Here is a 19,392-nt window from a genome sequence, read left to right as displayed (position 1 = left end):
CATACCCAGCTAGCCAGCCAGGACTGTACTGTACTGCTGACCCTGCTCTTTACATACCCAGCTAGCCAGCCAGGACTGTACTGTACTGCTGACCCTGCTCTTTACATACCCAGCTAGCCAGCCAGGACTGTACTGTACTGCTGACCCTGCTCTTTACATACCCAGCTAGCCAGCCAGCACTGTACTGCTGACCCTGCTCTTTACATACCCAGCTAGCCAGCCAGGACTGTACTGTACTGCTGACCCTGCTCTTTACATACCCAGCTAGCCAGCCAGGACTGTACTGTACTGCTGACCCTGCTCTTTACATACCCAGCTAGCCAGCCAGGACTGTACTGCTGACCCTGCTCTTTACATACCCAGCTAGCCAGCCAGCACTGTACTGCTGACCCTGCTCTTTACATACCCAGCTAGCCAGCCAGGACTGTACTGTACTGCTGACCCTGCTCTTTACATACCCAGCTAGCCAGCCAGGACTGTACTGTACTGCTGACCCTGCTCTTTACATACCCAGCTAGCCAGCCAGGACTGTACTGTACTGCTGACCCTGCTCTTTACATACCCAGCTAGCCAGCCAGGACTGTACTGTACTGCTGACCCTGCTCTTTACATACCCAGCTAGCCAGCCAGGACTGTACTGTACTGCTGACCCTGCTCTTTACATACCCAGCTAGCCAGCCAGGACTGTACTGTACTGCTGACCCTGCTCTTTACATACCCAGCTAGCCAGCCAGGACTGTACTGTACTGCTGACCCTGCTCTTTACATACCCAGCTAGCCAGCCAGGACTGTACTGCTGACCCTGCTCTTTACATACCCAGCTAGCCAGCCAGGACTGTACTGTACTGCTGACCCTGCTCTTTACATACCCAGCTAGCCAGCCAGCACTGTACTGCTGACCCTGCTCTTTACATACCCAGCTAGCCAGCCAGGACTGTACTGTACTGCTGACCCTGCTCTTTACATACCCAGCTAGCCAGCCAGGACTGTACTGTACTGCTGACCCTGCTCTTTACATACCCAGCTAGCCAGCCAGGACTGTACTGTACTGCTGACCCTGCTCTTTACATACCCAGCTAGCCAGCCAGGACTGTACTGTACTGCTGACCCTGCTCTTTACATACCCAGCTAGCCAGCCAGGACTGTACTGTACTGCTGACCCTGCTCTTTACATACCCAGCTAGCCAGCCAGGACTGTACTGTACTGCTGACCCTGCTCTTTACATACCCAGCTAGCCAGCCAGCACTGTACTGCTGACCCTGCTCTTTACATACCCAGCTAGCCAGCCAGGACTGTACTGTACTGCTGACCCTGCTCTTTACATACCCAGCTAGCCAGCCAGGACTGTACTGCTGACCCTGCTCTTTACATACCCAGCTAGCCAGCCAGGACTGTACTGTACTGCTGACCCTGCTCCTTACATACCCAGCTAGCCAGCCAGGACTGTACTGTACTGCTGACCCTGCTCTTTACATACCCAGCTAGCCAGCCAGGACTGTACTGTACTGCTGACCCTGCTCTTTACATACCCAGCTAGCCAGCCAGGACTGTACTGTACTGCTGACCCTGCTCCTTACATACCCAGCTAGCCAGCCAGGACTGTACTGTACTGCTGACCCTGCTCCTTACATACCCAGCTAGCCAGCCAGGACTGTACTGTACTGCTGACCCTGCTCTTTACATACCCAGCTAGCCAGCCAGGACTGTACTGTACTGCTGACCCTGCTCTTTACATACCCAGCTAGCCAGCCAGGACTGTACTGCTGACCCTGCTCTTTACATACCCAGCTAGCCAGCCAGGACTGTACTGTACTGCTGACCCTGCTCCTTACATACCCAGCTAGCCAGCCAGGACTGTACTGTACTGCTGACCCTGCTCTTTACATACCCAGCTAGCCAGCCAGGACTGTACTGTACTGCTGACCCTGCTCCTTACATACCCAGCTAGCCAGCCAGGACTGTACTGTACTGCTGACCCTGCTCCTTACATACCCAGCTAGCCAGCCAGGACTGTACTGTACTGCTGACCCTGCTCTTTACATACCCAGCTAGCCAGCCAGGACTGTACTGTACTGCTGACCCTGCTCCTTACATACCCAGCTAGCCAGACAGGACTGTACTGTACTGCTGACCCTGCTCTTTACATACCCAGCTAGCCAGCCAGCACTGTACTGCTGACCCTGCTCTTTACATACCCAGCTAGCCAGCCAGGACTGTACTGTACTGCTGACCCTGCTCTTTACATACCCAGCTAGCCAGCCAGCACTGTACTGCTGACCCTGCTCTTTACATACCCAGCTAGCCAGCCAGGACTGTACTGTACTGCTGACCCTGCTCTTTACATACCCAGCTAGCCAGCAAGGACTGTACTGCTGACCCTGCTCTTTACATACCCAGCTAGCCAGCCAGGACTGTACTGCTGACCCTGCTCTTTACATACCCAGCTAGCCAGCCAGGACTGTACTGTACTGCTGACCCTGCTCTTTACATACCCAGCTAGCCAGCCAGCACTGTACTGCTGACCCTGCTCTTTACATACCCAGCTAGCCAGCCAGCACTGTACTGTACTGCTGACCCTGCTCTTTACATACCCAGCTAGCCAGCCAGGACTGTACTGTACTGCTGACCCTGCTCTTTACATACCCAGCTAGCCAGCCAGGACTGTACTGTACTGCTGACCCTGCTCTTTACATACCCAGCTAGCCAGCCAGGACTGTACTGTACTGCTGACCCTGCTCTTTACATACCCAGCTAGCCAGCCAGGACTGTACTGTACTGCTGACCCTGCTCCTTACATACCCAGCTAGCCAGCCAGGACTGTACTGTACTGCTGACCCTGCTCTTTACATACCCAGCTAGCCAGCCAGGACTGTACTGTACTGCTGACCCTGCTCTTTACATACCCAGCTAGCCAGCCAGGACTGTACTGTACTGCTGACCCTGCTCTTTACATACCCAGCTAGCTAGCCAGTACTGTACTGTACTGCTGACCCTGCTCCTTACATACCCAGCTAGCCAGCCAGGACTGTACTGCTGACCCTGCTCTTTACATACCCAGCTAGCCAGCCAGGACTGTACTGTACTGCTGACCCTGCTCCTTACATACCCAGCTAGCCAGCCAGGACTGTACTGTACTGCTGACCCTGCTCTTTACATACCCAGCTAGCCAGCCAGGACTGTACTGTACTGCTGACCCTGCTCTTTACATATCCAGCTAGCCAGCCAGGACTGTACTGTACTGCTGACCCTGCTCTTTACATACCCAGCTAGCCAGCCAGGACTGTACTGTACTGCTGACCCTGCTCCTTACATACCCAGCTAGCCAGCCAGGACTGTACTGTACTGCTGACCCTGCTCCTTACATACCCAGCTAGCCAGCCAGGACTGTACTGTACTGCTGACCCTGCTCCTTACATACCCAGCTAGCCAGCCAGGACTGTACTGTACTGCTGACCCTGCTCTTTACATACCCAGCTAGCCAGCCAGGACTGTACTGTACTGCTGACCCTGCTCCTTACATACCCAGCTAGCCAGCCAGGACTGTACTGTACTGCTGACCCTGCTCTTTACATACCCAGCTAGCCAGCCAGGACTGTACTGTACTGCTGACCCTGCTCTTTACATACCCAGCTAGCCAGCCAGCCAGCCAGCCAGCCAGCACTGTACTGTACTGCTGACCCTGATCGTTAACTATCCAGCCAGCACTGTCCTGTACTGCTGACCCTGATCGTTAACTACCCAGCCAGCACTGTCCTGCACTGCTGACCCTGATCGTTAACTACCCAGCCAGCCAGCCAGCACTGTACTGTACTGCTGACCCTGATCGTTAACTACCCAGCCAACCAGCACTGTACTGTACTGCTGACCCTGATCGTTAACTACCCAGCCAGCCAGCCAGCACTGTACTGTACTGCTGACCCTGATCGTTAACTACCCAGCCAGCACTGTACTGTACTGCTGACCCTGATCGTTAACTACCCAGCCAGCCAGCCAGCACTGTACTGTACTGCTGACCCTGATCGTTAACTACCCAGCCAGCCTGCCAGCACTGTACTGTACTGCTGACCCTGATCTTTAACTACCCAGCCAGCACTGTCCTGTACTGCTGACCCTGATCTTTAACTATGCAGCTAGCACTGTACTGCTGACCCTGATCATTAACTACCCAGCCAGCGCTGTACTGTACTGCTGACCCTGATCGTTAACTACCCAGCCAGCCAGCCAGCCAGCACTGTACTGCTGACCCTGATCGTTAACTACCCAGCCAGCCAGCACTGTACTGTACTGCTGACCCTGATCGTTAACTACCCAGCCAGCCAGCACTGTACTGTACTGCTGACCCTGATCGTTAACTCCCCACCCAGCCAGCACTGTACTGTACTGCTGACCCTGACCGCTAACTACCCACCCAGCACTGTCCTGTACTGCTGACCCTGATCTTTAACTATGCAGCTAGCACTGTACTGCTGACCCTGATCATTAACTACCCAGCCAGCGCTGTACTGTACTGCTGACCCTGATCGTTAACTACCCAGCCAGCCAGCCAGCCAGCCAGCACTGTACTGCTGACCCTGATCGTTAACTACCCAGCCAGCCAGCACTGTACTGTACTGCTGACCCTGATCGTTAACTACCCAGCCAGCCAGCACTGTACTGTACTGCTGACCCTGATCGTTAACTCCCCACCCAGCCAGCACTGTACTGTACTGCTGACCCTGACCGCTAACTACCCACCCAGCCAGCACTGTACTGTACTGCTGACCCTGATCTTTAACTACCCAGCCAGCCAGCACTGTACTGTACTGCTGACCCTGAACGTTAACTACCCACCCAGCCAGCCAGCACTGTACTGTACTGCTTCCCTTCAGTACCCACAGAGACTAACTTCTGATGATCTTTATTGAGACAGACAGACCAGGGACCAGAAGGTCTGTCTCCATCTGTGTCCATCGTGCTCTGGCTTGACCCCTGCTAGAGGAGGGTAGAGAGGGGGGCTCCGTTTCCCCTCCTGTCTGTCTGTCACCGGGACCCTGACCCTCTTTGAAATGTTGGAATCTCAGTGCTTTAAAGGGGGTTGGGGGGGGCAGTGGTTGGTAACAGGGTGGGGGCTCTACTTTGCGCTCTTCCACACAGTGAGTGTTGAAAACTGGCTATTATTATAATTTTTTTAAACGGGTTGCCCCCATGTGTCTTTTCTGAAATGACCAGGGGGGCGAGGGGGACTGTGGAGTCAGCTAGGGGGGGGTCAACCCAGACACGCAGGGGTCAGGAGAAATTAGTATTTTATTATCATCATCAACCCCTCCAGAGGAAATTCTTCTGAGTCCCTCAGGGGGGGTTATGGGTACGGGTGACTCATTGCAGCCAGCAGTGTGAGTGCATGTGTGAAAATAGCCCCCTCCGAGCTTCGCAGCCAGAGAAATGTTATTTTAATATCAAAGGTAAACTAAATGTGGGACACCAGAGGAGAGGAAGGGGAGGAAAGAGCTGCTCTGGTCTTTTACTTTTCCTCTTTTTCCACTGAGACATTAGGGATGTTGTTCTCTCTCTCCCTTTATCTCTCCATCTGTCTCTGTCTCTCTCTCTCTCCATCTGTGTCTCTCTCTCTCCGTCTGTCTCTCTCTCTCCGTCTGTCTCTCTCTCTCCGTCTGTCTCTCTCTCCATCTGTCTCTCTCTCTCTCCGTCTGTGTCTCTCTCTCTCCGTCTGTCTCTCTCTCTCCGTCTGTCTCTCTCTCTCTCTCCGTCTGTGTGTCTGTCTCTCTGTCTGTGTGTCTCTCTCTCTGTCTGTGTGTCTCTCTCTCTGTCTGTGTGTCTCTCTCTCCGTCTGTGTGTCTCTCTCTCCGTCTGTGTCTCTCTCTCCGTCTGTGTGTCTCTCTCTCCGTCTGTGTGTCTCTCTCTCTCTCTGTCTGTGTGTCTCTCTCTCTCTGTCTGTGTGTCTCTCTCTCTGTCTGTGTGTCTCTCTCTCTCTCTGTCTGTGTGTCTCTCTCTCTCTCTGTCTGTGTGTCTCTCTCTCTCCGTCTGTGTGTCTCTCTCTCAGTCTGTGTGTCTCTCTCTCTCCGTCTGTGTGTCTCTCTCTCAGTCTGTGTGTCTCTCTCTCTCCGTCTGTGTGTCTCTCTCTCTCTTGTTGAGGGGGGTTACGAGAGGACTCTAGCAGTTGAAATTAAATGAAAGGTTGGTGAAAACAACATGTGCCTTGCTCAGTGGCCGTTAGTGGAGTCAGTATTTTGTGATGTACTCAAAGGTGAACCCCCTGACCTCACAGCACAGTAATCCCTATAAAAGCATTACAACAGTCCCGATAGAAAAAAATGCATCTTATCTTAATAATCTTTCACTTTATGGAACCTTTCACTGTAAACAGTTTTAGGGTCAAAACTAAGTGCCTCACCAGACCTGGCTGGAGACTCAAATATAACATAGGGGAAGCATCTCAACCCATTGAGATGTGAACCATCATAAGTTACCCCTAACCACAGACCATTCATGTGGATAATGATCTGATCCTGGACCAGTAGTTATGGCATTTACCTTTTCCCCCAATTCCCAACCCATAGGTCATATCCATAGGTCATATCCATAGGTCAAGGGTCATAGACTCACCTGCTGGTACTCTTGGCAGACGTCTGGTTGGACCAGCGTATCAGCGATCTTCTGGAGGTGTGGTTTCAAGAGGTCCCCGGAGCAGCCCCCCAGCACAGCAGCCAGGACCATGAGGGGGGTGTGGGGGGAGGAGGAGGAGGAGGAGGGGGTCTCCAAGTGGACCAGGAGCAGCTTGAGGAAGACCTCGGGGCTAACAAAGGTCCCCAGCAGCTTGGCAGACCTCAGACACTGCAGAGAGAGAGAGAGAGAGAATACTATAGTTTATGGAATGATTTGCCAATATTACAGAGTATTTCATGCCAATAAAGCACATTGAATTGATAGAGAGAGCAAAGATTAGTGAGAGAGCAGAGACCAATACTAGAGAGAAAGAGAGAAAGAAATAGAAAGAAAGAATTCAACATAACAGAAAACCATGTAATTCATAATCCATTATCATCCAGTGGATCAGAGGAACCATCAAAGGCTTCCTCTTGGGGCAGATGCATCCCAAGTCCTTAGGCCCAGCCCAGCCTAACTGTCTCAGGGCTATAAGACACATATATCACTATTCACTGCTGTCTATTCTAAGGCCAGCAGGTGTGTCCTCTCCTCTCATGACATGGCCATCAAGATCAAGCCATTCACCACAGCAGCTCTGAAACATCTGTTTCTGGGTGGAAAGAATGTCAATGGAAATAGGCCATGAGCATGACAATAACGGAAATAACTTGAAGGAAGGAAGGCCATTAGTACTGTGAGCAGTTTGTTAAAATGGCACCCAAATGATGGTGCATCAGTCTACGGTGATTAACTGAAGTAGCCAACACATAGGTACTGTATATTGGACCTGTAGAGCCGGTTTCTACCATTATCTTTTTTATTTAACAGTGATTTAACCTTTATTCATCCAAGTTAGTCTAAACGGAGATTAGATGTGTTTAACAAGAGAGACAAGATCCAAGAAAGAGCTCACCAGCTGCAATAGCAATACTATCATCTAACCATTAGACCAACCATTATCATTCAACCATTAGACCTACCACTATCATCCAACCATTAGACCTACCACTATCATCCAACCATTAGGCCTACCACTATCATCCAACCATTAGACCTACCACTATCATCCAACCATTAGGCCTACCACTATCATCCAACCATTAGACCTACCACTATCATCCAACCATTAGGCCTACCACTATCATCCAACCATTAGGCCTACCACTATCATCCAACCATTAGACCTACCACTATCATCCAACCATTAGGCCTACCACTATCATCCAACCATTAGACCTACCACTATCATCCAACCATTAGGCCTACCACTATCATCCAACCATTAGACCTACCACTATCATCCAACCATTAGGCCTACCACTATCATCCAACCATTAGGCCTACCACTATCATCCACCAATTAGACCTACCACAAGGCCTACCACTATCATCCAACCATTAGGCCTACCACTATCATCCAACCATTAGGCCTACCACTATCATCCAACCATTAGGCCTTCCACTTCCATCCAACCACTATCATCCAACTATTAGGCCTACCACTATCATCCAACCATTAGACATTCCACTATCATCCAACCGTTAGACCTACCACGCTCATCCAACCATTAGGCCTAACACTATCATCCAAACATTAGGCCTAACACTATCATCCAACCATTAGGCCTAACACTATCAGCCAACCATTAGGCCTAACACTATCATCCAACCATTAGGCCTAACACTATCATCCAACCATTAGGCCTAACACTATCATCCAACCATTAGGCCTAACACTATCATCCAACCATTAGGCCTAACACTATCATCCAACCATTAGGCCTTCCACTATCATCCAACCACTATCATCCAACTATTAGGTCTACCACTATCATCCAACCATTAGGCCTACCACTATCATCCAACCATTAGGCCTTCCACTTCCATCCAACCACTATCATCCAACTATTAGGCCTACCACTATCATCCAACCATTAGACCTCCCACGATCATCCAACCATTAGGCCTGACACTATCATCCAACCATTAGGCCTAACACTATCATCCAACCATTAGGCCTAACACTATCATCCAACCATTAGGCCTAACACTATCATCCAACCATTAGGCCTACCACTATCATCCAACCATTAGGCCTACCACTATCATCCAACCATTAGGCCTACCACTATCATCCAACCATTAGACCTTCCACTATCATCCAACCATTAGACCTTCCACTATCATCCAACCACTATCATCCAACCATTAGGCCTACCACTATCATCCAACCATTAGACTTACCACTATCATCCACCCATTAGACCTACCACTAGGCCTACCACTATCATCCAACCATTAGGCCTTCCACTACCATCCAACCATTAGGCCTACCACTATCATCCAACCACTATCATCCAACCATTAGGCCTACCACTATCATCCAACCACTATCATCCAACCATTAGGCCTACCACTATCATCCAACCACTATCATCCAACTATTAGGTGTACCACTATCATCCAACCATTAGGCCTACCACTATCATCCAACCATTAGGCCTTCCACTTCCATCCAACCACTATCATCTAACTATTAGGCCTACCACTATCATCCAACCATTAGACCTACCACGATCATCCAACCATTAGGCCTGACACTATCATCCAACCATTAGGCCTAACACTATCATCCAACCATTAGGCCTAACACTATCATCCAACCATTAGGCCTAACACTATCATCCAACCATTAGGCCTACCACTATCATCCAACCATTAGGCCTTCCACTATCATCCAACCATTAGGCCTACCACTATCATCCAACCATTAGGCCTACCACTATCATCCAACCATTAGACCTTCCACTATCATCCAACCATTAGACCTTCCACTATCATCCAACCACTATCATCCAACCATTAGGCCTACCACTATCATCCAACCATTAGACTTACCACTATCGATCCACCCATTAGACCTACCACTAGGCCTACCACTATCATCCAACCATTAGGCCTTCCACTACCATCCAACCATTAGGCCTACCACTATCATCCAACCACTATTATCCAACCATTAGGCCTACCACTATCATCCAACCATTAGGCCTACCACTATCATCCAACCACTATCATCCAACTATTAGGTCTACCACTATCATCCAACCATTAGGCCTACCACTATCATCCAACCATTAGGCCTTCCACTTCCATCCAACCACTATCATCCAACTATTAGGCCTACCACTATCATCCAACCACTATCATCCAACCATTAGACCTACCACGATCATCCAACCATTAGGCCTAACACTATCATCCAACCATTAGGCCTAACACTATCATCCAACCATTAGGCCTAACACTATCATCCAACCATTAGGCCTAACACTATCATCCAACCATTAGGCCTAACACTATCATCCAACCATTAGGCCTAACACTATCATCCAACCATTAGGCCTAACACTATCATCCAACCATTAGGCCTACCACTATCATCCAACCATTAGGCCTACCACTATCATCCAACCATTAGGCCTACCACTATCATCCAACCATTAGGCCTAACACTATCATCCAACCATTAGGCCTAACACTATCATCCAACCATTAGGCCTAACACTATCATCCAACCATTAGGCCTAACACTATCATCCAACCATTAGGCCTAACACTATCATCCAACCATTAGGCCTACCACTATCATCCAACCATTAGGCCTTCCACTACCATCCAACCATAAGGCCTACCACTATCATCCAACCACTATCATCCAACCATTAGGGCTACCACTATCATCCAACCACTATCATCCAACTATTAGGTCTACCACTATCATCCAACCATTAGGCCTACCACTATCATCCAACCATTAGGCCTACCACTTCCATCCAACCACTATCATCCAACTATTAGGCCTACCACTATCATCCAACCACTATAATCCAACCATTAGACCTACCACGATCATCCAACCATTAGGCCTAACACTATCATCCAACCATTAGGCCTAACACTATCATCCAACCATTAGGCCTAACACTATCATCCAACCATTAGGCCTAACACTATCATCCAACCATTAGGCCTAACACTATCATCCAACCATTAGGCCTACCACTATCATCCAACCATTAGGCCTACCACTATCATCCAACCATTAGGCCTACCACTATCAGCCAACCATTAGGCCTACCACTATCATGCAACCATTAGACCTACCACTATCATCCAACCATTAGACCTACCACTATCATCCAACCATTAGACCTACCACTACCATCCCACCACTATCATCCAACCATTAGACCTACCACTATCATCCAACCATTAGGTCTACCACTACCATCCCACCACTATCATCCAACCATTAGACCTACCACTACCATCACACCACTATCATCCAACCATTAGACCTACTACTATCATCCAACCATTAGGCCTACCACTACCATCACACCACTATCATCCAACCATTAGACCTACTACTATCATCCAACCATTAGGCCTACCACTATAATCCAACCATTAGGCCTACCACTATCATCCAACCATTAGGCCTAACACTATCATCCAACCATTAGGCCTAACACTATCATCCAACCCTTAGGCCTAACACTATCATCCAACCATTAGGCCTACCACTATCATCCAACCATTAGGCCTACCACTATCATGCAACCATTAGACCTACCACTATCATCCAACCATTAGACCTACCACTATCATCCAACCATTAGACCTACCACTACCATCCCACCACTATCATCCAACAATTAGACCTACCACTATCATCCAACCATTAGGTCTACCACTACCATCCCACCACTATCATCCAACCATTAGACCTACCACTACCATCACACCACTATCATCCAACCATTAGACCTACTACTATCATCCAACCATTAGGCCTACCACTACCATCACACCACTATCATCCAACCATTAGACCTACTACTATCATCCAACCATTAGGCCTACCACTATAATCCAACCATTAGGCCTACCACTATCATCCAACCATTAGGCCTAACACTATCATCCAACCATTAGGCCTAACACTATCATCCAACCGTTAGGCCTAACACTATCATCCAACCATTAGGCCTACCACTATCATCCAACCATTAGGCCTAACACTATCATCCAACCATTAGGCCTACCACTATCAGCCAACCATTAGGCCTACCACTATCATCCAACCATTAGACCTACCACTATCATGCAACCATTAGACCTACCACTATCATCCAACCATTCGACCTACCACTATCATCCAACCATTAGACCTACCACTACCATCCCACCACTATCATCCAACCATTAGACCTACCACTACCATCCAACCATTAGACCTACCACTACCATCACACCACTATCATCCAACCATTAGGACTACCACTATCATCCAACCATTAGACCTACCACTATCATCCAACCATTAGACCTTCCACTATCATCCAACCATTAGACCTACCACTACCATTCCACCTATATCATCCAACCATTAGGACTACCACTTCCTGACCTGACCACCCCCCCTAGGATGAGATAAAGGTCAGTGCTATCCAGAATCCTTGGGACGTCCCTACCCTAAATCCTAACCCCTACCTTAACCATTTTACATTTCATTTCCAATGGTGTAGGGACGTCCCATTGGATTACATAGAACACGTAGTGATATCATGTGTCTCTATGTCTCGACCACTCACGTTGGTGACCACGTCGCTCTCGGGGTCGGTGCAGGCGCGGTACAGCGTGGAGAGCAGCAGCTGCAGGTGCTGGGTGCAGTGGTCCTCAGCATGCAGCAGCAGAGCATACAGGAGCTGGGCCGTCTTGACCCGCGTGCCCGCCACCCAGTCAACCACGTCGCGGGCCAGCGCCGGCAGCAGGTTGGACAGGTTCCTCACCACCAGCTCCCTGCAGCCCAGGCCCGGACGCGCCACTGGGGGGGAGAGGGGTGGGGGAGGTGGGTTAGAAAGTGCATGAAAATGCCTACATGCATCAGCCTACTAAAAAGCACACAAATGGACCAATTAAGATTTACATCTAAGGCTGTGTTTGCACCAATTATGGGCAAAAGATCTGATCTGAATGATTGGTCAAAAGACCAATCATTTGGCAAAAGATCAGAATTGGGCTGCCTGTGTAAACGCAGCCTATAAATCTACAAGTGCTAATAAGTTAACTGTTTTGTAACTGTGTTCTCCTATTTCTAACTGTGTAATAGAGATAGGGCTATGGAACAGTTGTTCTCTGGCCCAGTTATGCTGATGGAGAATTTTACAAGATTTCTTTTCAACAAAACACTTCAGTAGGCAAGAAGGGAACATCATTTGTTTGGTGTTTTCTGCTGTCACAGTGATACTGCTGATGGAGAGAGAGGACTGCATCTTACTCTACAGTCTAAGTCCCATTTTCCAGACATGTACTTTTTGGTTTTACGATTGATATTTCCTCTCCGTGGGACTTGTCAGAGCAAGTGGAACACATTTTTAAATGAATAGCCTCCACATGCTTCATCCCTCTCTCCCACCTTCCCTCCCTCTCTCTCTCCCGCCTTCCCTCCCTCTCACTTTCCTTCAGTATCCAATGAGCAGGTCTCCTCCCTCCCTCGTGAACAGGTCTCCCTCTTTCTCTTTGTCTTTCGCAGGCTGCTAATGAAAGGGGAAGAGGGTGATCAATCCTACAGAATCACACAGGACAAGACAAGCCGTTTCTGGTTGGGTCCCAGTTGTCTGACACTGACCTGTTCAGACAGGAGGGGGCCGTGTTGGATTTATGACTGGCAGGGAGAGAGACTCATCCAGTATCCATCAGCATTATCACCATGTGGAGCTGTAGACTGACCCAGATCTGCACTACACAACCAGACGGTCATGTTCATTTGGCACCAAACGGATGAAAACTGACTAAAACAGAAAGGAACTATATGGACTTGTCTTATCAGTTGCAAAATGTTTAATGTTGCATGCCCTAATGAACATAACCCAGGACGCATATGGGTACCCAACACTTAGCCTACCTATGGCCAGCAACCAGGGTGATCACGTTCAAACTCATCCTTAGCCCCGGGCCTGGGTTATCTACCCTCGCCATCGCAGCAGCACCTTTCTACAGTATATCTGAGGCAGCTACGCTGTCATTATTACTGCAGCCTGCCGGTCAGACACTGGGTTAAAGCCACTGCACCTGCATAGTGGAACTTCCCTTTTAATAAACCCTTCATCATTGTATTCATCTCCCTTAATTGAATTTTTATCATTAAATTAACTCAACATACCCTTATGGATTAATTCAACGGACAGACATATAGGGGGAGTAAAACATTAACAAGGTGAGATTGGGACAGTGGAATCATTTATCCTTCATGCATACAGGCCAGCCCATTGAAATTCAACCATCTTTTAAGAGGCGAGTGACCTGATTAAGATGCAGTGCACACACTTCAACCACAGGTTGTTGCCTGGTCCCATATCTGTTTGTGTCGTCTTGCCAACTCTTAGGGTCATTGAGTACGGTTACATGCACACAAAAATAGGATTATTGTGAAGTCAGATCAATATAATAGCTCCATTTAAATGTTTACATGCTTTGCAAGAAGAACGATGTCCCTAATAATCCTGTTTACATGGACACATCTGAAATCAGGCTACCTGATGGCACTCTGATAAATGCAGAAAATGGCCAATCAAAATAAACGTTCTACCACAGCGACCATGTTATTTTTGTGATGCCTATTTGATTCTGAATTCCGACATATAACGTTTGTGGGAAAACTACTTTCTGAGATGCATATTTTCAGTTTTTCCAAACTCACTTCACTAGCGCAACAGATAGAAGCTTGCACTGCTCGTACTAGCACGTTCAGATCTAATACGCCGCTGTAAAACTCTGATGAAGACCTTTACATGTCCTCAGAATTCTAAAGATTGCTCAGAAAACCAGGTGTTTTCATCAGCGTATGCTTACTTCCATGTTGACCTTGCACCGATTAAGATAAGTAGAGTAAGGTGTTTACAATTGACATGACTTATGCCATACTCAGCCTACTGCCATAACCAGATTAATATCAAATTATTAGTGTGTATGTAAACATACTCATTGTCCCATCTTGACATAAACTGATCTGGGACCAGGCTAATGTGGTGAGTGCGTGTGACCGTCATAGAAACAAACTGCCTTCCCAGTGTAGCCTATGTAAAATAAACTGAAATCAGGTCAGGAGGGAAACGGCAGGGTTGCTGCTCTAGATAAAGGCCTGCTGTCTGTCTTCACCTGCTGAGTGGGATGGAAAGTCAGACAGGACAGACAGACAGGACATCACCTCTCCTTCCTGAACCCAGCAGGGATATGAACAGATGAAGGGCTTCCTCATTCTTCACTACATTGCTGACAGACATTATTAATAGGTAGTAATAAGCACTCGGGGAGGCAACACAGGCTGGGTGTTGTCCCTCCAATGGCCTGCCCTTACAGCTTCGCACACAGGGGTGGGGTGGTGCGTGAGTGGGGTAGTCGTGAGTGTGTGTGTGCCAGAAATAGAGTGAGTGTGTGCGCGTGCATGTGTATGTAAAAGGGGAGTAGGGGGAGGTGGGCAACAGCCCTGCAGGACGCACGTGTGTGAGGGAGTAGGGGGAGGTGGGCAACAGCCCTGCAGGACGCACGTGTGTGTGAGAGAGAGAGAGAGAGAGAGAGAGAGAGAGAGAGAGAGAGAGAGAGGTGGGCACCAGCCCTGCAGAAAACCCCTCTAGTCTCCACCCAGCCTGCACACCACATCCACACGTAAGTCTTAGTAATGAGGGTGTTAGGGGGCAGAGTGCCGACAATAATCGGCTATTAGTCAAGCACTGTGTCATAGGAGAGCCTTGTATGATTGACGGAGCAGATCTAATGACATAACACATAACCTGTAGAATACGTAACCCGCAGGCCAATAGAGATGACTAATATATGGAGGCTTGGAACTCCACCATGACTAAGCACTCTTGGGGAAAAGGGGAAGAACAGTTGGTTTATGGTCATAGCTCATACGTATTTTTATTTTTTTTCCGGACAAATCTAAAGCAATAATTCAAGGATTTGTATAAAAGTTGTATGCTCAAAGACAGACAAGAAGACAGTACTTCTTATTACAGAAAACTAATGTTATATAGAGTAAAAAAATCATTTAAACCTAGTCCCAACAAAACGAAGACAAAAAAATCCTGTTCCCTCGTTTCCTTTGATTAAAATATAATTAAGACCCCATGATGTGAATAACTGAATATTTAACGAGACATGTATAAAAAAATATTACAATTAAATCAATGCAAGAGAAGAGCAAATTATCCCACGCACAGAGGTGCAGATGATGACTTACTAAAGCTTGGAATTCAAACTGACATGCTCCATTTCACCATGGTATCAGTTTATATTTCAGGCTACAGCAACTAGGACACACAGACAGGAATGTGAGAATCCTGCTATATTACAGCAAGCAGAAGTACAACTGAAGAAACAAAGCATATTTAGGATGGATAGATAGGCTTGATGGATCATTGACAGCACAGCACAGCATCTCTCCCCAGCCCCTACAGCCCTCTCTCCATGCCCAGACTACTCTGACGTCAATCATCGATATCATGCCCTCAGAAGACAGTTCTTCTTATTAATAAAGGCAGCTGAACCCCACGCTGCGTCTGACCTACTTTCAGAGGAAGTACATAACTAGATCGGTGGAGGAGGAGGTGGCTGTACAGAGGCCACAACAACAAATCACACGGTTTACACTGGCTGGTGTTCTTCAGGCTGTATCAATGCACTGATGAACTTTCTTCTTCATTATTGTAATCAAGACAACACACTGCATGGGACAGTAACTAACTAACCTTTCCTCAATGGGCTACATCTACTGAAGGCCTTGTATCTCTCTGCAGGAGACAAAATCCAATATATTTCTTTAGTGATTTGTTTTTCTTGTCTAGCCTTCTTTGTGTGAGAAACTTAACCCTGTAAATATATATTTTTTGCACCAACCAAAGATCCTGTATTCACTTTCTATGTCAATTGAGCGGCGCCATGGTACATTGTTGTTTCGGGCCTCCAAGTGGTGCAGTGGTCTAAGGCACTGCATCGCAGTACTAGCTGTGCCACTAGAGATCCTGGGTTAGAGTCCAGGCTCTGTCATAGCCGGCCGCGACCGGGAGGCCCATGGGGTGGCTCACAATTGGCCCAGCGTTGTCCGGGTTAGGGGAGGGTTTGACCGGCAGGGATGTCCTTGTCCCATCGGGCACTAGCGACTCCTGTGGCGGACCGGGCCCAATGCACGCTGACACGGTCGCCAGATTCACTGTGTTTCCTCCGACACATTGGTGCGGCTGGCTTCCGGGTTAAGTGGGCATTCTGTCAAGAAGCAGTGCAGCTTGGTTGGGTTGTTTTGGAAGACACACGGCTCTCGACCTTCACCTCTCCCGAGGCCGTACAGGAGTTGCAGCGATGAGACAAGACTGTAACTACCAATTGGATACCACAAAAGTGGGGAGAAAAAGGGGTAAAAAAAATGTAATAACAAAATGGTACATTGTTTCATCTCTGCAGTAGTAGTGATGGAGTTCACTCACCTCCAGCAGGGTAGAGGTCAGGTGGGGTCAGGAGGAAGTCCATCTTGTCCTTCAGGTCATCCTCATTCTCCTGCTCCCACAGAGCGCCTGTCTGCCTCCACAGGTCAGCAGCTCGTTGACTGGAAGGGAGAGAGAGACAAATATAATGATAATGCATGTCCATCCCTGCCACGGTGGACCCAGGATTCAAACCCACGCAATGTACAAACAACACAAAAGCCCAGCCTTGTTGGCTGCTACTATTCCCTCTGTCACACCAAACCTACTGTATAAGTAGGTATCTACAGTAATCTGCACAAGCAACCCGGATACAGTATATGCGTATTTGTGGCTGCATATTTCCTAGGTCTGAGTGAGTGAATGGGTGGTATCAAAGGCAGGGTGGTTAAGGACTGGGTCAGTCTTTTGAATTAAAGGCAGTCAATTCAGGAAGTAAACTCAAATTACAATTCAAAATTGGAAAAAACTGCATCTATTTTCAAGGAGTAGAAGCTATTTATTTCAAAAGTTTAAAACAAATTTAATTTTGTATTAAAATCACTTCCTGAATTGACTGCCTTCAATTCGAATTGAGCCCAGCCCTGTACAATAGGTACCTAATCTCTGGGATGTCATCGCTGAGGCTACTCAGTAGGAGGGGGATGAGCTTGTGGAAGTAGGAGTATCTGTCTCGCAGGTGGAGCAGCCAGTCACCAACAACCACAGTCACAGCTTTTCTCACCTGGAGGAGAGAGAAGTGGGATGAAACAAAACATAGTTTCTTAAGTGAGGAAAACACCTTGTATGGTATTGTAGTAACTAAGGGGTTCTCAAAGTTTTTCACTCTGTGCCTCCCTTCCAGCATTGGGGAACATCCCGAGCCCCCCTGCGCGCGCACCAAGTCTATTTCTATGGACACAAGTACTGTTCATGACACAAACTGTTAACACCCCCCATGTTGGTGTAGAAAATGTTGCAGGTTTAAAGCTTATTTCCTACAATTATACACATTTTGTCATGGGGTGCAAAGAAAATGTTGCAGTTTTAAAGCAAATGTTCTTGCAATTCTATACATTCTGCCATGTCTAATGTGTATTCATGTGATATTTGAGTGAAAATTACAACAATATCTATGGGCTAAAAAAGCGAAATAAAAAACGTTAGCTGATATGGGCTAGTTGATCTGGATATTTCTGACAAGTTATAAATAGCTCTAAGTTATGCAATGACTAACATGACAAGAAGAACTGATGATGCACTACCCAATATTAAAAATGTACCTTGTGCATTCTACTATTACAACTTTCAAGAGTGAGTTTAAAGCCGGGCTGAATACATTGAAAAAAAATCTAAATCTATCTTTATATTTATTTATTACTTTTTTTAATTGGGGGGGGGACCCCCGCCAACACCTCACATGCCCCACAGTTTGGGAACCACTGTAGTAACTGTTGGTGTAAAAGAAAAGCAGCCTTTATTGATGTTGGATTGATTAGATTGATCAGTTTGTTTATTTTGGTAAGAAACATTTATACCACATTTATCTAACAAGGAAAATAATAATCTAGATTAACTCAGTAATAACAGAATTAGTCTAATCATTAACACTAAATGTCACTAGGAGTATTTGAGAATTATCTGCCAGATTTGACAGAATTAGTCTAATAATCTAATCATTAACACTGTCACTAGGAGTAGTTGATCTTTATCTGATTTAACAGAGCCAACCTGTGGTGAGTCGTCAAACAGCCTCTGTGCCAGGTGAGAGAGCACATCGTCCACGTTCTTCCCCGTGCCGTACTGGATGACCGCTCCAGTGGCCTCGATGGTGGACACACGCACACGGGAATGCTGATGGGAGACGGTCTGCATCAGGGGCTTGACCAGGCTCTCTGCCTGCATGTGGAAATGTTCTGGGGATAGAGAGAGAGAAGCATTTCAAACAAGATGAATGGAAGGTGACTGTCACTTCATGCCACAGTATAAATTAGGGTACGATTTCCTGAATCTTATCAATACATTCAATGGTTATACATGTATTCAGAGAGACCATACATAGCTAGCTCTGTAGGGCATGCAAATCACAGAGAAACAAATGATTTTGTTTTTGTCCCATTGTCTTTATTTCTATTAACTTAATAAATAATTTATATTTATATTAAATGACAACCTGGTAGAGCGTTGGAGTGTGTACAAAATAACTTAGAGCCACAAAAAACA

The 19,392-nt window shown here is 47.3% G+C and overlaps 1 protein-coding gene across 1 annotated transcript in view; it reads right to left on the bottom strand.

Annotated features, from left to right (window-relative positions):
* Window positions 1-19,392, bottom strand: part of LOC106606483 (dynein axonemal assembly factor 5) — an 80,104-nt gene that overhangs the window by 59,991 nt on the left and 721 nt on the right. Inside the window, exons 2-6 of the mRNA XM_045715633.2 lie at window positions 18,901-19,085; window positions 17,790-17,914; window positions 17,194-17,312; window positions 12,304-12,536; window positions 6,602-6,829 (exon numbers count right to left, since the gene is read on the bottom strand). Of these exons, the coding sequence (XP_045571589.1) occupies window positions 6,602-6,829; window positions 12,304-12,536; window positions 17,194-17,312; window positions 17,790-17,914; window positions 18,901-19,085 (890 nt within the window). The remainder of the gene's footprint in view (window positions 1-6,601; window positions 6,830-12,303; window positions 12,537-17,193; window positions 17,313-17,789; window positions 17,915-18,900; window positions 19,086-19,392) is intronic.

The sequence above is a fragment of the Salmo salar genome, chromosome 03 (assembly GCF_965601325.2).
Source record: "Salmo salar chromosome 03, fSalSal1, whole genome shotgun sequence".
In the NCBI taxonomy this organism is placed as follows: Eukaryota; Metazoa; Chordata; class Actinopteri; order Salmoniformes; family Salmonidae; genus Salmo; species Salmo salar.
Note: the sequence above shows the minus strand (reverse complement) of the source record. Positions and strands in the feature narration are given on the sequence as shown.